Source organism: Leptomonas pyrrhocoris (genome assembly GCF_001293395.1).
Source record: "Leptomonas pyrrhocoris isolate H10 chromosome Unknown, whole genome shotgun sequence".
NCBI classification, from domain to species: domain Eukaryota; phylum Euglenozoa; class Kinetoplastea; order Trypanosomatida; family Trypanosomatidae; genus Leptomonas; species Leptomonas pyrrhocoris.
Window position 1 is genome coordinate 1,302,091 of NW_015438360.1, and position 24,407 is coordinate 1,326,497.

The 24,407-nt window shown below is 57.3% G+C and overlaps 10 protein-coding genes and 1 non-coding gene across 12 annotated transcripts; 6 read left to right on the forward strand and 5 right to left on the reverse strand.

The window, feature by feature from the left end:
- Positions 1 to 1,017: 1,017 nt before the first annotated feature.
- On the forward strand, positions 1,018 to 4,779 carry ABB37_02925 (hypothetical protein; the record flags this gene model as incomplete). The annotated part of the gene is made up of 1 exon (XM_015800083.1): positions 1,018 to 4,779. The coding sequence occupies one exon, from the start codon at positions 1,018 to 1,020 to the stop codon at positions 4,777 to 4,779; it is 3,762 nt and encodes a 1,253-aa protein (XP_015661685.1).
- Positions 4,780 to 5,227: 448 nt separating this feature from the next.
- ABB37_02926 (hypothetical protein) lies at positions 5,228 to 6,343 on the forward strand (the record flags this gene model as incomplete). The annotated part of the gene is made up of 1 exon (XM_015800084.1): positions 5,228 to 6,343. The coding sequence occupies exon 1, from the start codon at positions 5,405 to 5,407 to the stop codon at positions 6,341 to 6,343; it is 939 nt and encodes a 312-aa protein (XP_015661686.1). The 5' UTR covers positions 5,228 to 5,404.
- Positions 6,344 to 7,155: 812 nt separating this feature from the next.
- On the forward strand, positions 7,156 to 7,860 carry ABB37_02927 (hypothetical protein; the record flags this gene model as incomplete). Its single annotated transcript, XM_015800085.1, has 1 exon — positions 7,156 to 7,860. The coding sequence occupies exon 1, from the start codon at positions 7,234 to 7,236 to the stop codon at positions 7,858 to 7,860; it is 627 nt and encodes a 208-aa protein (XP_015661687.1). The 5' UTR covers positions 7,156 to 7,233.
- Positions 7,861 to 8,476: 616 nt separating this feature from the next.
- On the forward strand, positions 8,477 to 10,212 carry ABB37_02928 (putative mitochondrial hypothetical protein (YCF45); the record flags this gene model as incomplete). Its single annotated transcript, XM_015800086.1, has 1 exon — positions 8,477 to 10,212. Exon 1 carries the CDS (start codon positions 8,542 to 8,544, stop codon positions 10,210 to 10,212), a length of 1,671 nt encoding a protein of 556 aa, XP_015661688.1. The 5' UTR covers positions 8,477 to 8,541.
- A 541-nt stretch (positions 10,213 to 10,753) lies between these two features.
- ABB37_02929 (unspecified product) lies at positions 10,754 to 11,419 on the forward strand (the record flags this gene model as incomplete). Its single annotated transcript, XM_015800087.1, has 1 exon — positions 10,754 to 11,419. One exon carries the CDS (start codon positions 10,754 to 10,756, stop codon positions 11,417 to 11,419), a length of 666 nt encoding a protein of 221 aa, XP_015661689.1.
- A 540-nt stretch (positions 11,420 to 11,959) lies between these two features.
- On the forward strand, positions 11,960 to 13,183 carry ABB37_02930 (putative alcohol dehydrogenase; the record flags this gene model as incomplete). The annotated part of the gene is made up of 1 exon (XM_015800088.1): positions 11,960 to 13,183. One exon carries the CDS (start codon positions 11,960 to 11,962, stop codon positions 13,181 to 13,183), a length of 1,224 nt encoding a protein of 407 aa, XP_015661690.1.
- A 398-nt stretch (positions 13,184 to 13,581) lies between these two features.
- On the reverse strand, positions 13,582 to 13,653 carry ABB37_03139. The gene has a single exon. It is a non-coding gene; the product is annotated as a tRNA-Thr (tRNA).
- A 377-nt stretch (positions 13,654 to 14,030) lies between these two features.
- Positions 14,031 to 16,253, reverse strand: ABB37_02931 (hypothetical protein; the record flags this gene model as incomplete). The annotated part of the gene is made up of 1 exon (XM_015800089.1): positions 14,031 to 16,253. Exon 1 carries the CDS (start codon positions 15,951 to 15,953, stop codon positions 14,031 to 14,033), a length of 1,923 nt encoding a protein of 640 aa, XP_015661691.1. The 5' UTR covers positions 15,954 to 16,253.
- A 551-nt stretch (positions 16,254 to 16,804) lies between these two features.
- Positions 16,805 to 18,719, reverse strand: ABB37_02932 (hypothetical protein; the record flags this gene model as incomplete). Its single annotated transcript, XM_015800090.1, has 1 exon — positions 16,805 to 18,719. Exon 1 carries the CDS (start codon positions 18,515 to 18,517, stop codon positions 16,805 to 16,807), a length of 1,713 nt encoding a protein of 570 aa, XP_015661692.1. The 5' UTR covers positions 18,518 to 18,719.
- A 374-nt stretch (positions 18,720 to 19,093) lies between these two features.
- ABB37_02933 (putative mitochondrial hypothetical protein) lies at positions 19,094 to 20,344 on the reverse strand (the record flags this gene model as incomplete). 2 transcript variants are annotated; one of them, XM_015800092.1, is made up of 1 exon in its annotated part: positions 19,094 to 20,344. In XM_015800092.1, exon 1 carries the CDS (start codon positions 20,222 to 20,224, stop codon positions 19,094 to 19,096), a length of 1,131 nt encoding a protein of 376 aa, XP_015661694.1. In that variant the 5' UTR covers positions 20,225 to 20,344. The 2 variants fall into 2 exon arrangements, with proteins under 2 accessions (XP_015661694.1, XP_015661693.1); XM_015800091.1 differs by having other exon boundaries at positions 19,094 to 20,283.
- Positions 20,345 to 21,197: 853 nt separating this feature from the next.
- ABB37_02934 (putative protein kinase) lies at positions 21,198 to 24,191 on the reverse strand (the record flags this gene model as incomplete). Its single annotated transcript, XM_015800093.1, has 1 exon — positions 21,198 to 24,191. One exon carries the CDS (start codon positions 24,189 to 24,191, stop codon positions 21,198 to 21,200), a length of 2,994 nt encoding a protein of 997 aa, XP_015661695.1.
- Between the last annotated feature and the right edge of the window lie 216 nt (positions 24,192 to 24,407).

Sequence of the window (24,407 nt, forward strand, 5' to 3'; positions counted from 1 at the left end):
TGGTTCTCCATACATTTGGAAAGGTCAGCACCATTGCTTATCTGTTCTATCGTTGTTTATCGACTTGTTTCTCTGCCAGTGTTTTGAGCTTCACCGGCTCCCCATCAAATACCGCAAAGCAAAAGAAAAAGAAGCGGCAACAGCAACGATGCCCCGTGCTTGCTCCATGAAAATAATGCGCAGCGAAACTGCGAGGTGGAATTCATTAATATCAGCTAGCTTTCTTTCGAAACAGCAGCCGCTCAACACAATCGGATCGCAAATGAAAGAAGTGCTTAGGCGAAGAAAGGTTTTTGGCTTCGCCTTTCCACAACGGGCATGCGAGAGCGCGAGTTGTACAAGCATCTCCCTGTGTTGTTGCGAATGCGCTCTCGCTTCCTCCCTTCCTCCTCTATTCCTTTACCGTTCCCGCCGTTCTTCATGTTGCCCTCTTTGTGTATTGCTGACGCAATACACAAAGAATGCTCTTCACGTAATCGCACACGTCTTTACCCTTTGTATTTATTATTTATTCATCAAAGCCGATTTTGACTCGTTCTGTCTTCTTTGATTTTTTTATTATAACGTCCCAAGAAGTCGTGTGTACCTGATCGTTGTCTTCGCGGCGAAGCTACAAATTCCTTGTTGCGCCTCTCTCTCTCTTTTCTTTTGTTTTTTCATCTTTCCTATTCAACAGTGTACGCACGTCAACCTCTTTTCAATTCGCGTCCTGCTGCCGTTACGCCACCTTCGTCGCGTGCTGCAGCTACCACTAGCACTGCCGCTTGTTCTACCGCACGCTGCCCTTGTGTACCTCATCAAAAAAGGCCGTTTCCGATTTTAATTCGTTGTTGCTACTTGTAAAGTGGGTCGTGGAGACCGGCACACCACATCGTTATTCTGTCAGTGAAGTTTTATAATTCTTCTGTGCTTCCTTTTATGCTATTCATTCCAATTGGTCTGCGTAACGTATCAAGGCAACAAAAATCTTGAAGACCGTAAGTCCTTCCCTTTTCATTTCTTTTTTTGCCCCCCGCGATGAGTGAAGCGACCCAACCCTCGCTGCCGGACACTCTGGAGGGAGTCACGGCGGAGATCAAAGCGACGCAAGCGGCACTCGTCGCGAGCCTGCAAGATGAGCTTGTCTGTGTCGTTTGCGGATGCGTTTTCATCGACCCTCGCGTCCTGCGGTGCCAGCATTGCTTCTGTCTGCGGTGCCTCTACTCCACCGTCGCACGCGATCGCAAGCAACAGCTCGAGGTACCTTGTGCGTACCGCTGTGAGGAGACCACTGTGACACAAGGGGATATTCGCACGCTCCCCAAAAACCACTACATCACCAACACGTGCGTTCTGCTTCGACAGCATCTCGTGCGCCGTGCCAAGCTCCTAGAGAAGAAGCTCGTTCTCTTCGGCGACGAAACCACCGTCGACGAGACGAGTGGTGCCGCTTCGTCGCCGTCGGCTGCTGCGCCTTTCACGGTGGAGACAGAGGCAGTCCCGCTGAGTCCGCGTCCCGTCGATCAGCTGCTGCTCAACAAGGAAAAGGCCATCGTCGCAGAGCTTCAGGAGTGCGAGTGGTGCTCCTGCACCTCTCCGACGTGTGAAGTGTGTCCTTACTGCTGGAGCCGTGTCTGCGCGGAGTGCCGCGGCCAGTTCTCCGATCACCAGTTTCTGTGCGTGGAGCTACACCAGCCTGGACGTCGGCCACCGGAGGGGTGGCTGCCGGGCACTAAGTCGTCTGGCGTGGCGGCAGGGAACGATGACGCTTCAATGCAGCAGCGGAGCGCCGCAACCACGACGACTCTGGAGACGGATGAATATCAGCACACCACCTTGGCTGCAGGCGCGGACGCCTCCTTTCCCTTCTTCGTGACCCCCTTCTTCATTCCCACGCTGGTGAAGGAGTGTCTCGTCAAGCAACACAGCGCGCCACTGCAGCTGAGCGAGATCGACATCACGAACTTGACTCCGGTGCGGCTGAAAGTGCCGGAGTTCGCGGTGCGGTGTCAGCACCACTCCACCGGCTTCTCCTTCGACTACACCGTTCACCCGACCTTTCAAACGGAGGAGGGAGTCACGGTGGACCTCACCACACCGCACTGGACAGAGGGCGACGGCAAGCCGAGTTCGACGCTGTCGTTTCTGGCCAATGCAGCGCGGCTGAGTGAGGTGGTGTTGCACGAGCTGCACCAGCTGAGCACCGCCACCAGCGACGTGTTGTTGGAACTGTCGAGCGCGGCCCATGAAGCGTACGTGCGGCGCAACAAGGGCTTCCACATGTACGCCCTGCACGTCTCGGTGCTGGTACGCGCGCAGTGCCAGATTGCTCGCGACGCGCTACTTCCGCACCTGGAGCGATCGCGACTGCTGGAGAATATCATGGGGGATCTAGTCACCTATCGTTTTCAGCAAACAATGGCTCGCGCCTCGCCGCCGCAGAAGCACGTGGTCCGTGACCGGTGCATGACGTTTCTCCGGACGGAGATTCAGCTATGCCGCCAGTTAGACCAGGCGATGGAGGGTATCGATGCGGCGTGCCGCGGGATTTACACCCTGCTGGGACGTATGCGGGTCGCAATGAAGGAGTTGGCGCAGCCGAAGGTGCACCGCGGTGAGGAGCACACAAAGTCGCGCCAGAGTCGGCTGCGCTTCAGCGTGCAGCTCTTCCACAACCGCGGGAAGGAGGACAATCCGCAGCCGAAACAACAACGGGAGGGAGAGCAGGAGGATCAGCTGACGAGAAATGATGACGTGCAAACTCAAACAAGGACGCCGCGTTCTGGTGCGACCCGGCGCAGTCCGTCGCACACTGCTCCGTCGAATGCTGTGCCGATCGATCCCGCGCTGAGCGATGCTGCCGTGTCAGACAGCAGCTTCTCCGCTCAGATGAGCGAGCATCACGGCACCACGCAGGCGCTGACGGACTCGTTGGTATCGATTTTGCGTTGCTTTATGCAGGCGCGCGTGTGGGAGTGGTCGCTGTGCAACACGTGCATCCGCGAGTGTGGGCTGGGGGAAGAGGACCGCCGCGCACTCCTCAGCGCAGAGGAGACTCTGCAGCTTCTCACGGACCACCTTGCGCGGGAGATTTGGAGCTGCGCACGACTGGTGCACATCTTGGAGGTGCAGCAAGCCGAAGCCGGCCCAACATCATCCCTCGACATTTTCATGGACAGGGAAACGATGGAGTTGGTGGACCTCGGCATGGAGAACCCGATCTACGAGCACAACGCAATCTCCGACAACCTAAAGGCGCTGTCACAGATGCGCAATAACCTGCTGAACGTGTCGTCGGCGAACATCATGACGATGCGTACCCCCGACACACAGCAGGAGCTGCTCAACATGATGACGTCCGTCCTCAATACGACGATGGCGCACCAAATGACCGTGCTGCGCCTCGTGACAGAATCGGAGAACGTGTACAAGCATCGATTTGCGGCGTATCTGCAAACACGTCAAATGGACCCGCAGGTTGGCAGCCCGCCGCCAATCAACGAGGGTACACTCCTCGCTGTCGACGTGTTGAAGATGTTGCGGCGGTGCCGTGATCTGCTGGTTTCCCCTGCGGCGACGGTGGTCTCAGCCGACGGAGGCAGTGACGTTCCGCAGTGGCCCCTCCTTGCCAGACCGAGCCGGCCTCACCCCGCAGCACCTGCGCAGGAAGACCCGAAAGAGCTTTCCGCCTCGACGACGCCCGTCAGCCCGTACGAGACACACACAATGGCGCACGCGGTGCTCCTTGATTTTGCGCGGCGCGACACTGCGCTCATGTCGTGCCAACGATACGGTGAGGCGCTCGTGCGGGCGGCCAACGGACACGCGCTGGATGACGGCAGAAGCGTTTTTGCGACGGACGGCAACGGCTCTGGTGGAACGGCACCCAGCGCGCTCCATCGGCTTCCACCGCTGCCGACCCAAGCTGCGGGGGCAGCGGCCAGCTCGACGTCGCCAGCGGACGTGGAGGCAACACTCCTTGTGCCTCTCTTGCCGGTGGAGGAGCAGGAGGAGGCGGAGGGAGAAGAGCCGTATTCCACACCGACAGTTTCCACGACAACGCACGCTCCTGAAGCCTTCGAAGGCACTGACGGCGGCACCGGTGCCCTCCCCATTCAGGTCTTAACGCCTGGTGCACGCGTGGAGGAAAGCACACCCCACGAAGGTGCCAACGAACACACACATCCCACTAGGAGTGACGCGGGTACCTCCCCTTCTCCGCCGCAGCGTGGTTCGTTCTCGTCGTCTCAGCGCACGGTGGAGGTGGACGCGGCAGCGAGTCCTTCCGGTGATGTCGCCGCTAACGTCTCTGCGCTGACACCGATGTCAGAGGCTGCGGCAGCGGCCCCGGTGGAAACCGCGGAAGGTGCAACATCTGCGTCCACTCCCGGCCAAAACCGTCTTCGCGACGAACTGCTCTTCGAAGCGGACTGCAGCGACACTCCAGTGGAGGCGGCCCCTGTAGAGCCCTCGCTCGCCGATGCAAACGGCAGCCGCAAAGCGTCGAAGCTCTTCAAGACGACCTTTCAACTGCCGGCCACCACCACATCTGTCAACCAGACGCGCATCACGTATCTGCCTTTTTATCGTGGTGAATGTACGTACAAAGGGATGTCCACGACCTTTTATGTGGATGCGCAAACGAGCATGGTGTCAGTTAACTCGAGACTTCTCTCCGCTGGCGGTCGGCGTCAGCATGTGTTGGAGTTGCTGAGCTCGCCGCTGTTTTTCCTTCTCCTCAACTCCGCGTTGAGCGTCTGGTTGCGCAAACGATACCAGCTCGAGATTCTTTACAAGTAGAAGACACTGCGTTTGGGAAACAAAAAGACGAAGAAAAAGCAAGTGTTTTAAGAGTGCACGCTGCGGCTGAGATGGTGGTGAACAAGGAGTTTAAAAAAAAAGGGCCCTTCTATGGTTTTGTTTACCTGCTTTTACCTCTTTCGTTTGCGGATAGTGGGGATGCCGAACAAACGCTTTAAAACGCAACTGCACATTTTTTGGTGTAAAAGGCTATCTAAAACGCGTAATACGCTGTGAAGGGCGGGAATACGGCCTTCGTCTTTGGTGTTGTGGACACCGAGGGCGTGCAGCTTACACTTACTATGAGGAATTGCCGAAGACACCTCCTTGATTGGTTCACGCTGTTCTATGGTGCAAGACTCTTACCTCCCTTCACCTTTACCTCTTTCAAAATTTGTGTTGCACGATATCTTCCGTTGACGCACAAACTGGAATGCATCCGTGTCACAGTCGTGGTAGACGGTGCAAAAAAAAAAGATCTCATCATTTTAGGTTTTAGAGTTCGAAGTGCTGACGTTTTTGTTCATCTATTTCTTCCAGAGCGTTGCGCAGAGACTGCCGCTTTTCTCTTCACCTTTCCACTGTTACATCATTCCATTTTTTCACTTAAACGAGGCGCGCCACCATGAAGTTCACGCACCGCGAGATCGAAGAAGACCGAAAGAAGCCAGTCGGCTCGCTCTTTATGCACCTCATAGATCGAGATTCCATGCCGTCCCGTGCGCATTACAACCAGAAGGCGCGCATGCTGGACGCACATAGTCTGCCTGACACGCAGCTGTGCCTCTACGTGCGCGATACCCCGATGCGCGCCGCGACGCCGCTGCACGGGCGGCGTCACTTCGCCAAAAATGGCCAGCACACGGACTGCGCGCGCACCGATTACGTGCGTCCGCCGAGTGGGGTGCGGAGGTGTGCATCGGCAAACGGCGGCATCGACCACATCGAGTGGAATATGACGCCCAGGCCGTCCAACCGGGTGCCGACGCCGCGGCAGAAGCGTTACGTGCCCCCACCCTCTCACGAGTCATCGAGTCGTCCTTTTTGGCTCGGTAGCGACGACGCGGAGGGCTCTTCCCGCCGTGGCCGGGGCGCTGCCCGCAGTTCTTCCGTCAGCGGGTCGGTGTACTCGCGCAACAGCAGCAGTCACGATCACCTGGCGGTCGGCTCGCTGCTGCCCTTTCCTGAGAAGCCGGTGGAGCGCCCGGTGCCGCCGCCACTGCCACCACGGAAGCGGCGCACGACGGGCATTCGCATGTTTCCCGAACAGCGCTCCCGCAGCATGGATGATACACACCGCGGGGTACGCATGATGGCACCGCAGCCGCACTGGCGCTCCGCCGCGGACCGGCAGTGGGACTTCTTAGAACTTGGCGTTGCACGTCGCGAAACGCCCGCGCCGCTGTACCGGAATCACAGCACAATTGATGTGGGCGGTGGTCCCATTATTGTAAGCGCGGAGCCGGAGCCGCAGGAGCCGCGATGGCGTGGTGGTCGCCGTGGCTGTGTGACGCCGATGCCTCGATCCTACGATATCATTACAGGGCGGCCACTCGTGCACTAGCCGAGGGAAACGCATAGATGATACGTCCCACGAAAGAATGATGACGCTGGTGCCTTCTCCGGCGGCGGTTTGGAAGGTCGAGGAGATGCGGAGATGTTTCCAACACCGTGTCGGCACCATTCAGTTGATTATTATTATTATTTCCAACACGATCCGCCGTTTTTCCCCTTCGCTTCACAGCCCGTTTTTTCTTTTCTTTTTTTGCTGCCCTCTGTAGAGTAGGCGATTCACTTTCCCTGCCAGTGTTGTTGCGGTTTATTGTTCTCCCAATTGTCTGCCACCAAGCAAGCAAAAATTTACGTCCTTTTAGTTCCCCCTTGTTGTCCCTACCAACCTAGTGCACAAAAAAGGGAGGGTCTTCAAATTCGCCTTGGACTGTGATGCAAACCCGTCGAGAAACGGCGAAAAGGGACTGTTATTCTACTGCTTGTTGGGTCGGTGTATCGGGAATCATCTTCCGCCGTTTAGATTTATCTCATTCGACTCTCGTCACCGAGGAAAAACAGCTAATAGCCGACACCGCAAATGGCATCGCGGTGCGAGCGTCTTTCGTTATTGTTGTTTTTCCGTGTTGTGAGTCACGCTTCACATGCCCTCCCTCGCGAAGTCAACCCCTCGCAACAGCGGTTTTATTATAGAGCTCACAGTAGGAAGGTTTGTCATCGGACCGTTTCTCTCTCGACTTTTACACAAGGACACATTCCGGGTGTGTGAGGCTGGCCTACAACGCCGTGACACCGATGAAGTTCTGTGTGAAGGCTTCTTTTTTACCCCCGCCGTCTTCTTTTTTCTTTTTTTCTCGGTTTGCCCACAGAAGCACAAACGCTTATTCTGCCGTTTCTTTCTACCAAAAGTTTCTCCGCATCGGCCCGCCTCTCTCGCTCGCTAAGATGGTCTTCTATTTTACCTTAGCGTCCGATGCGTCGGTCATGTGCTACATGGGCCGTGACAAGTTTGAAAACGAAGAGCTAATCAAGTTTGGCTGGCCCGAGGACATCTGGTTCCACGTCGACAAGCACAGTAGCGCACACGTGTACGTGCGCCTGCCTCCTGGCAAGGGCATGAAGGACCTGACGCCCGAAATGATAGAGGAGTGCTGCCAGCTCACCAAGGAGAACAGTATCGAGGGGTGCAAGCTGAACGATGTGCGTGTTGTGTACACCCCCTGGAGCAACCTGAAGAAGACGAACGATATGGCGGTGGGTCAGATCGGCTTCCACAAAGAGGAACTGCGGCGCTACCACACCATCGGCAGCAAGAACCGCCAAATGCTGAAGGCGCTAGAGAAGACGCGCGTGGAGAAGAACGACGTTGACTTCCGCAAGCTGCGCGAGGAGCGCGATATGGAGGAGCGCCGCCAGCAACGCGCAGACAAAGCCGAGAAAGACAAGCAGGACCGCCTTGACCAGGAGGAGAAACAGCGCCAGGCCGACCTTCGCTCGTACAAAGGCGTGATGGACGACAACAACATGCGTGTTAACAACGGCGAGGTGCCTGATGAAGATGACTTCATGTAAATGCGAGCTTGCTTTCAGGTTGCTTAGCTGTTATTGTAGCCGTCGACTGTTTCTGTGTGCGTGCGAGAGTGAGAGGAAAAGCTGACGCAACTGCGACGATCTGCAAGACGCTTCGCTTTTTACCTTTTCCCTCTACGCCTCGTTGTTTCCCTTTTTAACGGCAGCTGTGTTGATGTGTCTGTCGCACGTTTAAAAGGGGAAAGAAAAGATGGCCAGTGTTTGCGCCAAAGAAACGACCTTCGTGAAGTAAGTCAATTGCGTTCACCCTCCCGTTAATCGAGCTTAACAAGTTAATCAATAACGAAGCGAATTGTTAAACAGGAGTTATTCCGCATCCCTCGTGTGAGCGTACCCGAAAGGGCGTGAGTGCTCATATCGCGAGACGCAGTTCATCCAGATGAAAGATGACGGAAACGCTTTCTAGTCCGTACTTGTGCAGGTGAGCAAGCCGAGCGCCACACACGATTCCGGGTTCTCGCTGCGTCATCCGCGCAAACCCTCGGGTCTACGTTTTGTGTTGCATTTCCTTTTTTAAATGCCCTCCTCGCACTGTAGTCGATCTATCACAAATGCTCTCCCCTCTCTCTTTCTTATTCTCTTATGCGTTTTCTCGTGTAGTGTTGTTGTCATTTATCTTAGAGGGGAGAAGAAAAGAGCTGCAGTAGAAGACGCAAGTTGTCAATGCGGATTGGTGGGACCGTCATCAGGACCGGCAGGCGCTGCGGCGCCGCATCGCTGCTGACGACACACCGCGCCCTTCGCACGAGGGTTGGCGTCAGCACCCATGAGTTACTGCGCGCGGCTGAAAGAGATGAGCCGGCGACGTCAACTCTCCGACCGCCGCCGTCTGGGATGGACATGCAGTACATCCTGTCCAAGGTGCCAGACGTGTCGCTCTACCGATCCGAAGACGTGGTGTGGTCTGCCCCGAACTTCCGTACGGCCTGGTCGAACCTTTACAAGCTGCACGCCGAGCTGGTGGAGAGCGACCCGGAGCGGGCTCAGGCGTTGCGCGAGACGGACTGGAACGGCCTTGCCCTGTGCACCTCCTACGCGGAAACATTGCATTTAATGTCGCTGCTGGCGCCGTCGCTTCGTGCAGCCATCACCCAACACCCGCTGTTCGACTCCGCGCAGGTCGAAGAGTTCTTTGTGCACGTCGGGCAGGACGTCGAAATCCGCGGGAGTGGCGGGTGGGTGATTCAGCTTCCGCCGCCCACCGCCGACGAACTGCAGTTTCTCGTCAAGCAAATTGGTCGCTTCGGCGCGGACGGGCGTGGCTGTGTCGCGCACACCGCCCACCGCGCCTCCGTCTGGCGCGGACGCCACGGCGAGGTGCTAGGCGTGACGTTGCGCGTTGGGCGCTACGTGCCCGGCGTGGCACGCGCGCTGCTCCCCCTGGTTGAAAGGGGCAGCCTCTTGATTATCTCCAAAGCTGGGATGGGCAAGACAACGTTGCTGCGCGACCTGGCGACGGGACTGGCACAGCGTCGCGAGATGTCGCGGGTAACGGTGGTGGACACGTCGAACGAAATTGGCGGCGATGGCCCTATTCCTTTGCCCTACCTCGGTCGCTGTCGACGCATCCAGGTGCCGACGCGCGAGGACCAGAGTCGCGTCATGACCGAAGTGATTCAGAATCACACACCCGAGTACCTCATTGTCGACGAGATTGCGACGGAGGCGGAGGCGGAGGCGGCGTGGTCCATCGCGCAGCGCGGCGTGCACTTGATCGGCACCTGCCATGGCGAGAACTTAGAAGGTCTCCTGCAGAACCGTGCGTTGAACTTACTCGTGGGTGGGGCGGCGCAGGCGTTTCTGAGCAACGAGGAGCGGCGTCTGCGCAACAAGACAAAGAAGACCGTCCTGGAAAGACCTTTCAACTCTCCTTTTCAGTTTGTTGTCGAACTGCGCACGCGCAACAAGGCGCACCTGTATGTGGACGTGAACAAGGCGGTCGATCTGGTGCTGGATGATCAGTCGGCGCGCGGCAACGCCTCTGTAGGTGGTCCTGTGAACCTGCGAGAGCCCCTGCCAGCGCGTATTGAGCGTTTGCTCCAGCTGCAGGACAAACAAAAGCGTCAAGTAGAGAAGGGCGTCGAACTGGACGAGCAGCAGGGTGGCGAAGAAGGGTCTGTGGGTGATGCGTTTGAGGAGCCTCCGCCACACACGATGGACGTCGACGGCTACTCCGTCGCGTCGGAAGCGAGGCAAGGGCGTGGTGATAGCTCAGCAGGACTTTCCTTCTACGATACGCAGCGTTCCTCACAGGCCCCGAAGAAGACGGTGAAGCACCGGCAACGGAAAAACTCGGACGAAGAGCTCTACAAGGAACTACGGGGATTCTTCTAACACGCCTACTCGTCTTGTCGGCGTTTCGTTTTGATGAGTCTCGTTACTCCCCCTTTCCACTTACGCGCTTTTTCAATACGGAAGAATGATTGTTGTTGATGTTCTGCTTTTTCTCCTCTTTTCTTTTGCATTAGACACCGTCAGCGCAGTTACTTCACATTATCTCGCGTTTCTTCTTCTTTTGAAACAGCTGCACTGCATTGAATAATTCAACGTTTAGAGTTTAGTATTTGTTTTTGCACGGGGTAGGCGGACCCACTCAACTCCAGAGTGGGACAGCGCGATAGCTTCTGATTGAAATGGCGAATAAAGGACCTTGAGTGCGCCGTGACCTTCGCAGCTAGTGCGTGCCCGCTTTGTGTTCTCTCTTGTCCCCACTTATCTGTAGTAACGTATTTGCCTTTCCTTCTATTTTATGCACACATCCCGCAACGGTGACCGCCACAACGCTGTTTCTCTCACTCAGCTATTCTGTCGCTCGAAAAAAAAAAAAACTAGAACAGAAGAGGAAAAGAAGGGTAAAGGAGAAACGCACGCAGGAATGAGCCTTCTCCGACGTGGCCCCCGCGTGTTTGCAGGCTTGCCAACGCCATTGCCTCGTTTTGCCCGGTCTGTCACCTTGACTGCTTTGCAGGCGTCTTGGCGATGCTACTTTACCCCGACAGTTTTTTGCCGAGCGGAGGTAGAAAACGGTGAAAGTGGAGGGGCAGCGGCGGAGCCGAATGCGAACGCGGAAAAGTCAGGCAAGTTTGACGACATTGGCCAGCGGCTTTACTCGCTTCAGGTGTTTCACCGAAGACTCACAACAAGTGTGCCACATGACAACACCGTTCATCAACGCACGGTGCGCGACGCGTGGAATCTTCTCCAGTCCATTCCAGAGGAAGATGCAGATCGACTCTCGACGCGCAATCTGGCGGAGATCGTCCACTGCTACAACTACTTCTCGTCTTACTGGGAGAACGGAATGGGGGGACCGGCGAGGGTGTCCTCAAGCGGCGCTGATCGGACGTCTGCTGCACCCAGTAGCGTAGAGGAGCATGTGTCCTCTGATGCAGCTTTTGACTACCCGCTTATCGAGCGGATGGACATTGATGATCCAACGGCTGTGGGCGGTAACGGTACGACGCTGCCGTCGGCGCCGCCGCACGACTACGTGGCACCTCTAAAGCGGTCCAACCCATTGGATGAGATCTTGGACTTTTAACAAAAGTGCTCCTCGGCGAAAGTGGAAGCACAAGTGCGATGTTTTTTCTTCCCTCCAATCGGGGGAAAAGGGCGTAGCTGAACTTGGTTTCTTTGCGCTTGTTGGAGCTCTTGTCTGCACAAAGAAATGGCTTTATGTCACACGTTGTTTTGCCGATATACCGTTGTCACTGAACGATACTCATAATCACCTCCGTTTTCTTTCATGGGTCGCTACGATATGCAGTTCGTTTCCCTTCGAAGCTTTACGACAATGAGTGGCAAGGCGGAGTTGCTGTTACAGTATGCTCGCGCAGTGTATTTGACTACCGCCTTTAACAAGAACACGGCTTTAAAAATAGTCTCCTGTTTCCTCTTTCATGTACGCTTCTTTCTTTCCCACCGCCACGGCTCTTTTTTCTTCCCCCGGGTTACCCAACGCGAAGTAATTTGGCCCTCTTTAAAGACGAATTCTCATTTTGACTTCTCTTCGAAAAACGTTCTCCACGAACTACTCTCATTCGATTCAAGCGAACAGCAGCAGCAAAGCAGATTAGTAGAAATGCCTGTGCCGCTGTACTGGCGCGTGGCGTGCCGCGCTTACCATTGCGTGATTTACCTCATCAGCCATGTCATCCGATGGCGCACGCCTGTCGTCATCAAAGGCGCGGGCTCCCTCTCTTCATTGCCGAAGTTTGTCCACAGCGTGAAGCTGCAGCGCGGATTGCTGGTGACGGATGCAGCCATCATGAAGCTCGGGTTGGCGGATGACTTAATCAGCGAGATGAAGAAGCACGGTGCGGAGCTCGCGATCTACGGGGACGTGCTCCCCAACCCAACATTGTCGATGGTGGAAGACGCCAACGAGCTCTACAAAAAGAATAAATGCGGCTACATCATCGCCGTCGGCGGCGGCAGCGTGATGGACTGTGCGAAGCTGGTGGGTGTGCGGCAAGCCCGCCCGCGCACCCCGCTCGGCTCGATGCGGGGGATTCTGCGCGTTCTGTGGCCGCTGCCACCCATCATCGCCGTTCCCACTACCGCTGGCACCGGCAGCGAGTGCACTATCGCTGCCGTCGTGGTGGATCCGGCGCACAACGACAAATTTGCCGTGATGGACCCATTCTTGACGCCCCGCTACTGCGTTCTCGACCCACAGCTGACCGTCGGGCTGCCAAAGTTCATCACGGCGACGACCGGCATGGACACGCTTACCCACGCCGTCGAGTCGTACATCAACGTTTTCCACTACCCCAAGACGGACCAGGCTGCGATACGCGCCGTAGAACTCGTTGCAAAGTATCTCCTCCGTGCCTACGAAAAGGGAGACGACATCGAGGCGCGCGAGAACATGCTCGAGGGCGCCTTCCTCGGTGGGGTGGCTTTCACGCGGGCCTGCGTCGGCAACGTGCACGCGGCAGCGCACGCCGTCGGTGGACTCTACAACGTGCCGCACGGCTTCGCCAACGCGGTGATACTGCCGCGCGTGCTGGACATGTACGGCAGCACCATCTACAAGCCGCTTGCCCGCCTCGCGGACGCCGCAGCGATTCGCGGCGTAACGGAGGAGGACAAGGCCAAGAACTTCATTGCGTGGATCCGCGAGCTCAACGTGCGCATGCAGATCCCCCCGACGCTTGGCGCCAACGACGAACGCTACCGCATCCTTGACAAGGATATTCCTTTCCTTGTCCGCCATGCGTTACGTGAGGCCAACCCGTTCTACCCCGTTCCCGTCATCTTTGGCGAGGCTGAGATGACGGCGGTGTTCAACAGCGTGCGGTGATGCATGGGAATGGGTTCGGTTCTCGATCTCGATTCTTCCTTCAGTTTTTATTCTTATTTATTTTCCCTCCTGAGTATTTCGAAAAGTTTTCACCGCGTTCAAGTCGTTCTCTCGTTCCTCCTTTCATTGTATTGTTGTTTGATAGTGGTAGTACTTCTTCTTTTTTTTTACAAGACGTCGGAGAGCTTCCAGCGCTGAACAAAAAACAAAAAAGAACCCGGCAGGGAGGCGGCGGGGCCCGGTGGCTGCGGGTTTGGTCCCCCGCGCGATGCGTGGTCGCGGCGGCGCGCGTTTTCCGTCGCCTTCTGCGTTTGCTCTGCCTTTCCGCTTTTCCCATCCGCGCCTTTCCTCTGTCGCCTCCTCCTCCGCCGAGGCCCAGGGCCCGCGGGAAAAAAGGCAGGCCACTGCGAGAATCGAACTCGCGACCCCCACTTTACGAGAGTGGTGCACTGCCACTGTGCTAAGCGGCCACGTTTCCCAGCGATGATTTGATGTGGATATTTGTTTGAGACAGAGAGGGAAGGAAGATGGCCAGCAGTACAAAAGCGAAGGAGAAGAAGGTGTGCCGTCAACAAAGTGCAAATTACGGCGTTCTTGTTGTCCCATCACAACGGCGGAGGTCCCCGTTTTCTTCTCCTCTGTATAGAAGGGCCGCAACAGCACAGCAGCAGAGACGCACGCGGTTGCGCCAACATGCGAGAGTTCTGTGTTTTCTTTTCCTCTTCTATGACGGCCATCACAGGCGACACGTACCAACGCCAACATCGAACGACGCACAAACAGACAAACAAACAAACAAAAAAAGCGCTACTCGTCCCCACAACCATCGTAGCCTCTCCCTTCTTCGTCATACATCGCAATCCACCTTGAGGTAGTTCACGTCGATTGCCTCAGGCAGCTGAATCTTTCCCGGCTCGGTCATCACGGCTTGCACCGCCTTCAGCGCCTCTTCCACCGGCTGCAGCACCGCCCCGCCGTCGACAACGCTGACATTCTCGTAGGACGGGATCAACACCGCCTCCCACGCCCCAAACGCACGCTGCGTGCCTCGCAGAACGGAGATGCACGTGGTCACGTCCACGGAGCCGCTGTGGTACGCGGCAATCGGGTAGTCGGCCTCTCGCACCACGTCCTGCACAAACTGCAGCAACGCCGTGATGCGGGAAAGTGTGTCCTGCAGCGTCGCGTGACTCTGCTGCGCGCGCTGCTGGCCTTGCTGCTGCAGATTCGTTTCCAATGCGTCCAGGCGGGACCGCAGCCGGGTGAAGCTTTGCGCGATGTCGCTGCGCACCCGCTCCTGCGACTGTGACACGTCCGTCTGGGCCGCCTCCAGCAGGTCGAAGACGCCCTTCATCTCCTGGGTGAAGGTGGTCGCGTTCTGCACCCAGCGCTCCAGCCGCGGCACCTCCTCGCGCGCGGCCTGCTCGATCGGGATGCAGTTCTCCTGCGAGTAGCCGTCGTAGTAGAGACAGTGGCTACACAGCAGTCGCTTCTCGGTGAAGGACCAGAACTCCACCGTTTTGGTCGGGTGCACGGTGCAGTGCAGGTCCTCGCCGACGCGCCGCACCAGTGACGTTGCGGGCGGTGCGCCTCCGGCGGAAGGATCAGGCGCGGCAGCCGCAGGGACCGGTGGCGCCCTCGTGGGGACGGCAGCAGGCGACACAGACGCTGCGCCACCACCTTTCGCACCGTTGGCATCCGCCGTCTTGTCGCCCAGGCGACGCGATACAACGACCGGTTCTATCGGGGTGACATAAACCACAAAGCGGGGCATCGCTTGGTGCATGTGGCACACCGCCACTGCGTTCCTCGAGGGAATGTGGAACGAATCAAAGCCGGCATCCTCTAGCATCTCGAGGCACTGCTCCATCGAAAAGCGGTAGAGGTTGGCGTTGAGGTCTTGTGCTTCGTCCTTCGTCACCGTCCGCGCTTTGCCCACCGCGACGTCGAAGGCGACAAGTGCCCATCCCGCGCGGAAGAGGTCGCCGAGCTCGTGCGCGGAGGCGGAAAGGCGGGTGGCCTCCCGGTGGTAAAACACCACCGCACTCGAGCACAGCCCATCCGTGTCGTCGTGGTTCGACAAGCCGAAAGGCGCGCCGGAAACGCAGGCCTTCTCCATCTTGCTCAGCGTCGCTGGACTGCACAGCTTCCACAGTAGTTGCAGCTCCTGCGTGGCCGACTCCTGCTGTCCGCCTGCATTTACGGGAGGCCGCGTGGGGTGCATCCGTGCGAGGCGGTCCATGAACGGACTCCACGCCTCCGGCGACGCCTCCACCGCCACCAGTCCCTCCGTTGGCGACACCTGGTACTCCTCGCCGGTCTGCGCCGCCAGCTTCGTCAGCAAGTAGTCGACCTCGCCTTTAATCTTCGTGGGTGATCGATGCGGCGGGCTAAAAGCGTTCTCACGCAGCGCAGCGCTCAGCGACGACTTACTGGGCGATAGCCGCGACGCTGACGCTGACGACGCTTCGTCCCGTGGGGGGCTGCCGCGACTTGGCAAACGACTCGTTGCCGTATCACCAGCAGCACGGTTACGCGACACCGCAGGAGGAAGCGAGGTGCTGAGCGTTGAATTCTGCTGCTGCGCAGGGGACGTGCTCTGCATCCACCGCTGCCACTCCTTGGCGAGCGAGGCGATCTGCAGCGGCGTGAACTCCGTCATGTCCTCGGCGATGGTGAGAAAAAGGTCCTCATTGCAGTAGACGAGGTCGTTGAGGGTGTAGCCGGAGTCTTTCAGCTTGCTCGTAAAACGAGACCAAAGCGCAGACATGATACCCTACCAGTTTTTTTTTCCTTTTGGGGTTATTTTTGCTCTACGTGACAATCTATGCGGCCTGGAAAGGCGAGGGGAAAGGAATGCATGCAACAACAATAATAATAATAAACGCGCGAAGCACTAGCTCCTTGTGTTTTCACAGCAACGGTAGTGCGCCAAAGCGGGAATCCAGAAGAGAGGTTTACGTTGAAAAAAGAAAAAGGAGAACAAAGAGGTAGTGGTACAATGCGGCACTTGAGGCTGTTCGAAAAACGAAAGAAAACGAAAACAGCAAATACAAGAAAAACGTCGCACTATTGAGGGAAAATGAAGACACAAGAGGAACACAAGGAGGGCGAGACAGTGGAACGTTGTCCGGATTGGATTCATAATAATAGTCACAAGATCAGCAGAAGCTTCCGCGTTCTATGCGTGCGCTGGTGGACGAGGAACATACGTGACGCATCTCACTTGACAACAGCTGAAGGTCTGTTTATCAGTTAAACAGTACGACCTCACGCCCTTCAGTTTCTTTGACAACAAAAGCGGATTTTTTCTTTCCGATTTCATGTGACACTACTTAGCAAGCAAAGCATTTTTTTTCCTTTGAGGGGGCAGGCGCGTCCTTCACGATAGAGCACAAACGAACGTGTTCACTGGGAAAAAAAAGGACGCTTGCAGATACGATGGCGTTCTCAACCATCTCGATCAACACAGAGAAGCAATGACGACAGCCGTCTCATGGGGAGCTAAACAAGAAGAAGAGAAAAAAAAAACAGAAGACAGGTGGAGCAATAATAATAATAATAAAGAGAAGCAGTGGATATATGTAAATACCATGGGAAGGGGGGGGGGGGGAACGGACTTCAAGTGGTGGGGTCTTCCAGGTTCAGCGCGATTACCAAATCACCAAACGGCGCCGGCGCAACGTGGTGCAATTTGACACTTGAGCACAGTCCAAGAAGAGACATGAGCTGCTCTGTGGTGGCGTCAGATGTAGAGTTGCCCAGCGTCGCGTCACGCTCTTGACCGTCACCGAGGGCGCCAACGTTGAGGTGGAAGTCCTCCAACTCCTCGCTGCTCCACCCGAGCTGGCTGTCCAGGTCCAAGGCAGAGAGCGCCCCGACGGGGACGGTTGCGAGGAGGGAGCCCATCTGCGGCTGCGTCGGCGAAGACGACGTCAGCCCACCACCGCTGGCGGAGCCCAGCCTCCGCTTCGTGCCAAGCGGCGTCGAAAACGGAGAGGTGGACACCACAGCTCCGTCCTTGCCCCCACTGACCAGCGTGCCCATCCGCCGTACATGCAACGCGTCGGATAGCCACATCACGTCCTCCAGGTGCCCCACCGCAGACGCCACCGCGGCGGCGCCTTGGGGAACGGCAGGCGTGGGAACTTGCGAGGCAAGAGTATTCGACTTGCCAGTTGGGTTCCCCACCACCGAAGTGAACATGGACGGGTTGCGCTGCCCCAGCGGACTGGAGCGGGACTGCCGTGTCGGCTCACCGTCGAAGAGCTCCGACAATTCCGGCGGTGGCAGCGCGAAGTCGAGCAAAGCCGGCGTCGACGATTTGCCTTGGTGCATCAACAGCGGGGAGATGTGACGCATCGGACTCACTCCAGAGTGTCGGTTGATGGAGGACGGCGACGTGCCGATTGGCGCGAGGTGCGGCGTGGGCAGCGAAGACTTCGCCAGCGAGCCCAACACTTCCGGTGAGGTGGACGGCGAAGGAGCGTCGCTGTCGACCGTCTGCGCGCGGGAGGCGCGGCTGCTGTTGGTCATGATCGGTGACGAGCGCTCCTGCGCTGCGCCGCTGATCGGGTCAGCTGCGGCGGCCGTTGCAGGGAAGGCAGAGAGAGGCGGTGCGGCTTGGTAGCGCCACGCCTTGTTCATCACCGCGTCCACACGCACGAAGTCCTCGCTGGACCATAGGTACCGCTTCTGTGCGGTGACCGGTATGCGAGGGCAGTCGTCGGCTCCATTTTGGAAGAGCCGCAGCAAGACGTGGTTGGAAGGTGACTGCGGACCGCGTATGCTTGAGGCGGTGGCTTCTCGCCCTAGAGGAGACGAAGGAGAGGCGGCAGCACGCCCGTCACGAAGGTCAGTTTGCGTGAGGGCCGCATCATCTGTCGCCGTCACACAGCTCTGCAATACAACGCCGTAGATCTCCTGGCTGCGCAGGTGGGCGAAGAGGACGCGCACCAGTGTGTTGAGCTGCTCCAACTGCTCATAGTCGCGGGGGACGGAGTGCTCGGTGGAGGGGTCACGGAAGTCCTGCAGCGTCCACACCTCCACAGGAGCGTCATTGAGGTAGACCGCGAGGTGCATCGGCCCACGGAAGGGTGCGCCGCTGCCATCGCTACTGTTGTCGGCGTTGGCCTTGTGGCGGGCACTTGCACGACGCCACAGCTCCTCCGCCTGCGTGTAGCCGCCGGTGTCTCGCATGCTGAGGCCACCAAAGTGGAACGTCACCGGACCTTTCTCGTGGTCCTTGTAGTTGGGGGAACGCGCATCGCGTATGAGGCGCAGAAGATTCACCAGCAACGGCGTGTTGTCCACCGGCGTCCGCTGCAGGTCCATCGTCGTGTGTTTTGTCCTTAGTTGGTGTTGTCTGTTCGTTGGTGTGCGTGTGTGTATATTTCAGACAGCTGACGCGCTGAAGTCTACGTATCCGTAAATAGGCAGTGGCCCTGAATGATCAAACAATAAAGATAGAGAGGGGAGGGTGTTGTGCTGGTCTCCCTTTGAAAGCGTGTGCGGCTGTTCTAACGGAAAGGGACACTTAATCGGAAAAAAAAAAGCAAAGAGCGAGGGGAGATAAAGCGGAAGGGTGGATAACATTTTGTGCCGATGATGTACTCGCAAAACAAGGCATACCCGCAAAGGTGAAGGATGGCGAAGTAATGGCATCAAATCCGCCGTGCCAGACAACGTCCCCCTTTGGAATTCGTTCCTCCTGCTCTGTTGCAGCTGCACGACATGATTGCTTTTTTTTTTTCCACAAGTCTCTACTTGCCATTACATTTCACAACGCAACTGTGAAGAGTGAAAAAGAGAAAAGCCCCGAGCCGCACCCTTAAGAAGCCACCCACTTTAATGAATAAGAAAAAAAAAACCCACACGTTTACCAACATAAGGAAGAAGGCCAGCGCAACCTTACATCTGGCGCATCAGGATGTCCTTGCAGTAGTCCACCTCAAAGTCCTCCAGATCCTGCAAGTTCAGCGTCAGCGTCCATAGGCCGTGTGCCTTCACCTGACGACCTTCGCTGATGGGGGCGTTGGCCGCGGTAAGCGGGTCCATGGCGCGCGTCACAGCCCATTTTCGCTCCAGCGTCATCTCCTCCCGAAAGCTTTCCACCATGAGGTTCAGCACGATACGCCCCAGCGGCACCACCTCCCACAGCTCGTCCGTTTGCTTCCGCTTAATTTTGGAAACGCGATGCACCTTGTCCGCGTCCTGGGCAGCCCAGGCGGCAAGGTGGATGTGCCGAGCCCCCTCACACGTGCCGAACATCATGTAATCAAAGTTGGACGTTTTCTCCGAGACGTCGATGCAGCACAAGTCGCGCACCTTAAGGGAGGCTAGAATGTCCGCTATCTCCTTCACGTCCTCGATGTAGGCCTTGTTGGCGTCCTGCCAGGTCTCGTCAATCACGCCGTTCACCTCCATCTCGAGCAGCATCTCGGCAAAGCGCTCGTCATCGTAAGGCAGGTGCGTGGGATCGGGCAGACGACTGCCATCCTTATGAGCATCACCAGGATGTATCCCTTCAAGGGCAGAGATGCCGCCTTCGGAGCTCTCCTCTTTCTCCTTTGCTCCTTCACTTGTCTTCGTTTTCTCCGCTGAAACAGCGCACCGGTCCGCGTATCGCGCTTCCTCGCCTAGCTCCAGCCCGGCGCGCGTGTTAGACCGCACTCGCGCTCCGTACGATCCTGCCTCGTTCTCGCTGGCCGCCAGCTGAATTTGCAGTCGGGAGAACCGCGCCCCCTCTTCCTCGGGAATGTGTCGAATCACTCCCAGTACATCAGGGGCTAACACATTGCTGGTCGATGAAGGGTGCGCAGGAGAGTCCGCTTGCTGCCCGGGAGAACGGTCCACTGGCGCTGCTGCGTCGCTAAAACCCGCGAGACTGTCGATGTCGACGAAGAAGTCATCGTGTGCCGGGGGCGACGTGTGCTGTGAGGTGGCACGGCAGACGCTTGTTGTGGCGCTGAAGCGACGTGTGGGAAAGCGCAAGCGTCGACCCACCCAGGGAGTGCACGCAGCAGGTAGTCTTCGCCACATGTGAGAATTCTGCGCTCAACGATCCTTTGGTGTGTGTGGGTGTGTGTGTGTGCTGTTCCTATTAACGATGCCGGTGGGTGTCACAATAGAGAAGAGAGATGAAACCAACACGACGAGAACTTTAAACAACAGAAAAAGGCACAGAGGAAAATTTCAAAGTTGCACTGCTTCGTCCATCACACATGACAGGCAAAAACCCAAAGAGACAAATCCAGAAGCCCGAGCGCTGTTTACAAAACAAGAAAAGAGAGACGCGAAGTCATCGCCTCCCCTTGTTGCCTTGTTTTCATTTTTGAACGGATCCCCAACACGCTCTGATGGAGCGCATTCGTTTTCCTTTTTTGGCGAAGTACAATAATGCACTCATCTACAACGAAAAAGCATAAATATCCACATAAGCATCCGCGGCAAATCGAACGCAATAACTCTATGAAACAAAAGGTGCGGATTGAGCGGAAAAGAAAACATAATAATAACATGTGTCAAAACATGTAAATAAGGTGTGGGAGTAAAAAAAAAAAAACGTGGAACCTACCCTCGGAAAAGGCACACACACACACACAGACACACATACAAAACAGAGATTTGAAGCGTGAGGGAGTGACAGTGACTCGGATTGGGTTAAGCTGTGATTGCATTCGCTAAGCTCTTCGCGGCAAATCCGATTTTCTTGCGACCTCGTTCAAGTAAACACACACGTTCACGCGAAGAGCACAACCATAGGGTCTAAAAAAAGAAGATGAAGAATAGCATTTTCCGGGGCAGGGTGAAAGTGTAAGAAGACGGGAGTGATCTAACCAGAAAAAAATATAAGTGGATCTAAAAAGCTCAAGAAGTGTAGCGCAAAAGCGAATAAGAGTTTTCTCGCTCTGCTAGGGAAAAGGCAAAATGAGTTGGACGCAACGTCCTGCAAGATCTGCTCCAAACATAAGCAATCACGCAGTGAATGGAGAGAGAGAAAAAAAAAGAAGACCTATTCCTCCAGATTACCGACCCAGGTCACGCGGCTATCTGCCTCGATATCCTTCGCACCCTTCGCATTGCCGCGGAGGTCGTTGTCGCAAAAGGTCCCACCGCCCTTCTTGCACACCCACACCCCCTCGTACGCGTTCTTGGTCAGGGTGTTGTGAATGACGTGCGGATTGCCGCCCGTCGTGACGAGCAGCCCGGCATTCTGATTCATGCGGACGCGGTTTTCCTCGATGATGCCGGCGCCTTTGTCGAAGACGTAGATGCCCGCCTCTTTGCCGTCCTCGATCATGTTTCTGGTGATCTTCGGCGCAGCGCTCGTCTTGACCAGCACGCCGGCTTTCCCACTGCGGCGAATTTCGTTGTCCGACACAAACGGGGCGGCGTGGTCGCAGCAGAACACTCCGGCCTGCCCGTTCGACAGCACGCGGTTCTTGCGGATCACCGGTGCCGCCGACGCACCCTTCACCACAACCCCACACCCGGCGTTCTGCGCGACAACGTTGTACTCCATCACCCCCGAGGCGTCTTGGCAGAAGATGCCGGCCTCCGCGCCGTCGGTGATGTGGTTGGCGCGAATGCGCGGCGTCGCCTCCTTCTTCAGCAAAAAGGCCGCGAACCCGCAGCCGGAGAAGGTGTTGTTTTCGTAGAGGCCCCGCGTCTTTTCCATCAGCACAATCCCCGCCGTGGTGACGTCGATGAAGGTGCACTTGGTGATCACCGGCTCCAATGGCCGGCGCGAGGTGACTCCTGCGCCATCGTCCTCCTCGTCCTCGTCGTCGCCCTCCACCCCGCTCCTCTGCCCGTGGCCAAGCAAAGAAGACGGCGAGGGGCGTGACTCTGCGGCGGCTCCGGTGGTGGTGGGCGTCACAGCCGGGCCACCACCGATACGCGTGTGCTTGCCGCCGCCCACCGTCACCCCGCTCCCCTCCACGCACGAGACGCGACACCTGTGTAAGCGCCACTCCCCACCCGTAATCGACACCGCCGTGGGGCGGGACGGCTTCTTCGCTGCTGCGGCGGCGGCACCTCCTCTCCCGCCACTCACCCCCGGCCCGGCGTCGGGGCAGCGGTGGTTCACGTCCACCTCCCGCAGCTTCGTGTGGCTGCGACCGACGTGGCGCACGATAAAGTTCTCCACTGTGCCCCTGCCGGACTGGCAGTGGAGGGCAAACGGGCTGTCCGCCACCTCCAGCATCGGTGGCGGCGACTCCCCCACCAACTTCAGACCCTCCGGCAGCCGCGACGTGAGCACCAGCGGAACGGTGTGGGTCGTGTTGCTCCCCACGACAACGGTACGGATGTGCGGCATCGACTCCACCACCTGCAGCGCCTGTGCGAGACTCGCTACGTCCTGCGGCACGCGGAGAACCGTGTCGGCGACGCTGTTCACGTTTGGGCTTTGGTGGTTGCCCGAGCTTTCGCGGCGTGCCAGGTGGCTCTGCGAGGCGGAGAACTCCGACAGGGACATGTTGTGGCCCGGCAGCGCCAGCTGGAAGCGGTTGAACGTCTTGCTGTTCATCTCGCGATCGCGCGGCAGAGTGCGGGAGACGCTGCCGGAGGGGAAGAGACTGGCGTTTTGCATGCTGCTGCGTGCCGCGTCGGAGTTGTTCGCCGTCGACGGCCCGCGTGAGAAGGAAAGGGTCAGTTGCTGTTGCGGTGTCGTGACCGACGTGGGCGTGCTGGCGGTGCCGCTCAGGCCGTTCATGAGCGACGACAGGGCAGTGCGGTCGTGGCTCTGGCGGGAGTGGTGCTTGTGCCGCGCACGGTCGCAGCCGGTGCAGAAGGCGGCCTTGCAGCTGGCGCACATCACCGTCGCCGTCTCCACCTCACAGACGTCGCAGAGGGCGTCGGTGATCTTGGGGCAGCTCATCCCGGCAAAGAGACTGGCAGACATTCCCAGGTGGGGCGCGGTCGTCGTGATGGCGGCCAGCCGCTGCAAGATCGTCAGCGGCTCCGGTCGATCCTGTGGCTGCCGTTGCAGCATGCTCCGCACCAAGTTCGCGAGCTTTGCGGAGAACTTCATCTTGATGATTTGCTGCACGACGGCATCGGCCGATTTGGCGTCGTCGAGCACCATGCTGTTGATGGGTTGCTCACGCAAGGTGAGGAGTTCCAGTAGGACCACGCCGAGACCCCAGACATCCACCTTGCCGTCGTAGCACTGCTGCAGCATGCGTTCAGGTGCCAAGTAGTACGGCGTGCCAACGGCCGAGTTGCGGCCCAGCCCCACCGTTGCCGCCAGCCCAAAGTCGCCAATTTTGATGTCCTTGTACTCGTCAAAGAAGATGTTGGTCGGCTTCAAGTCGCGGTGCAGAAAGCCCTTGTCGTGGATAAACTGAAGCGCCGCCGCCCCCTGCTCCAGCCACGACAGTGCCTGTGCCTCGGTGATGGGGTGGCTGCCCGTCTCCATCCACTGTTGACGAGCCTCGCGCACCAGCCCTTGCATGTCGCCGTTGCGGCACAGCTCCATCACGAGGCAGACGGCAATCTCCTCCTTGCCCAGCCAGTGCGCGGCAGCTGCGGCGCTTTGACTGGCCCGGTTGAGCAGCGTCGTTTGCACAACGCCCTGTCCTTGCACGCGTGCACGATCACCACCGCAACCACCAACGCCACCGCCGCTGCGTCCCTCCGCGCCACCCAGATTCACCTCGCTGTTCGACAGACTGCACATGGCCAGGCTGTCGACCCCTGCGTGCGCACGAACACCCTGTCTGCCTTCCTGCACGGGGGTGTCGCCACCCTCGCTCTTCAGGGCAAACTCGTGCCGCAGCTTCGCGCTGTTGAAGATGAGAAAAAAGTCCACGTAGGACACAATGCTGGGATGACGCAGCTGTAGCAGCACTTTGATTTCCTTGAGGGCGAGATTCACCTGCTCCTGGTCCGTGCAGCAGATGACCTTCATGGCGTAGGCCACCTTGGAGGTGTTGTGCTCTACCTCGTACACGACGCCCTGTGCGCCATCACCGATTTTTCGCTTTATCGTATACTCCTCCATGGCTGTGGCGAAGAATACGAACTTGAAGAATATGTTATGTGTGCTCTATGATGATGTACGGAACAAAAAAAAAGAAGAGAGAAGTGCGGTGAAGAGTTGACCTGCACGGGAAGTTGTTGCTCAAAGAAGACCGCCGCCAATCGAGTGTGTGGATGTAACGAGTGCAGCTATATATATATATATATATATATATATATATATATATATATATAGTGT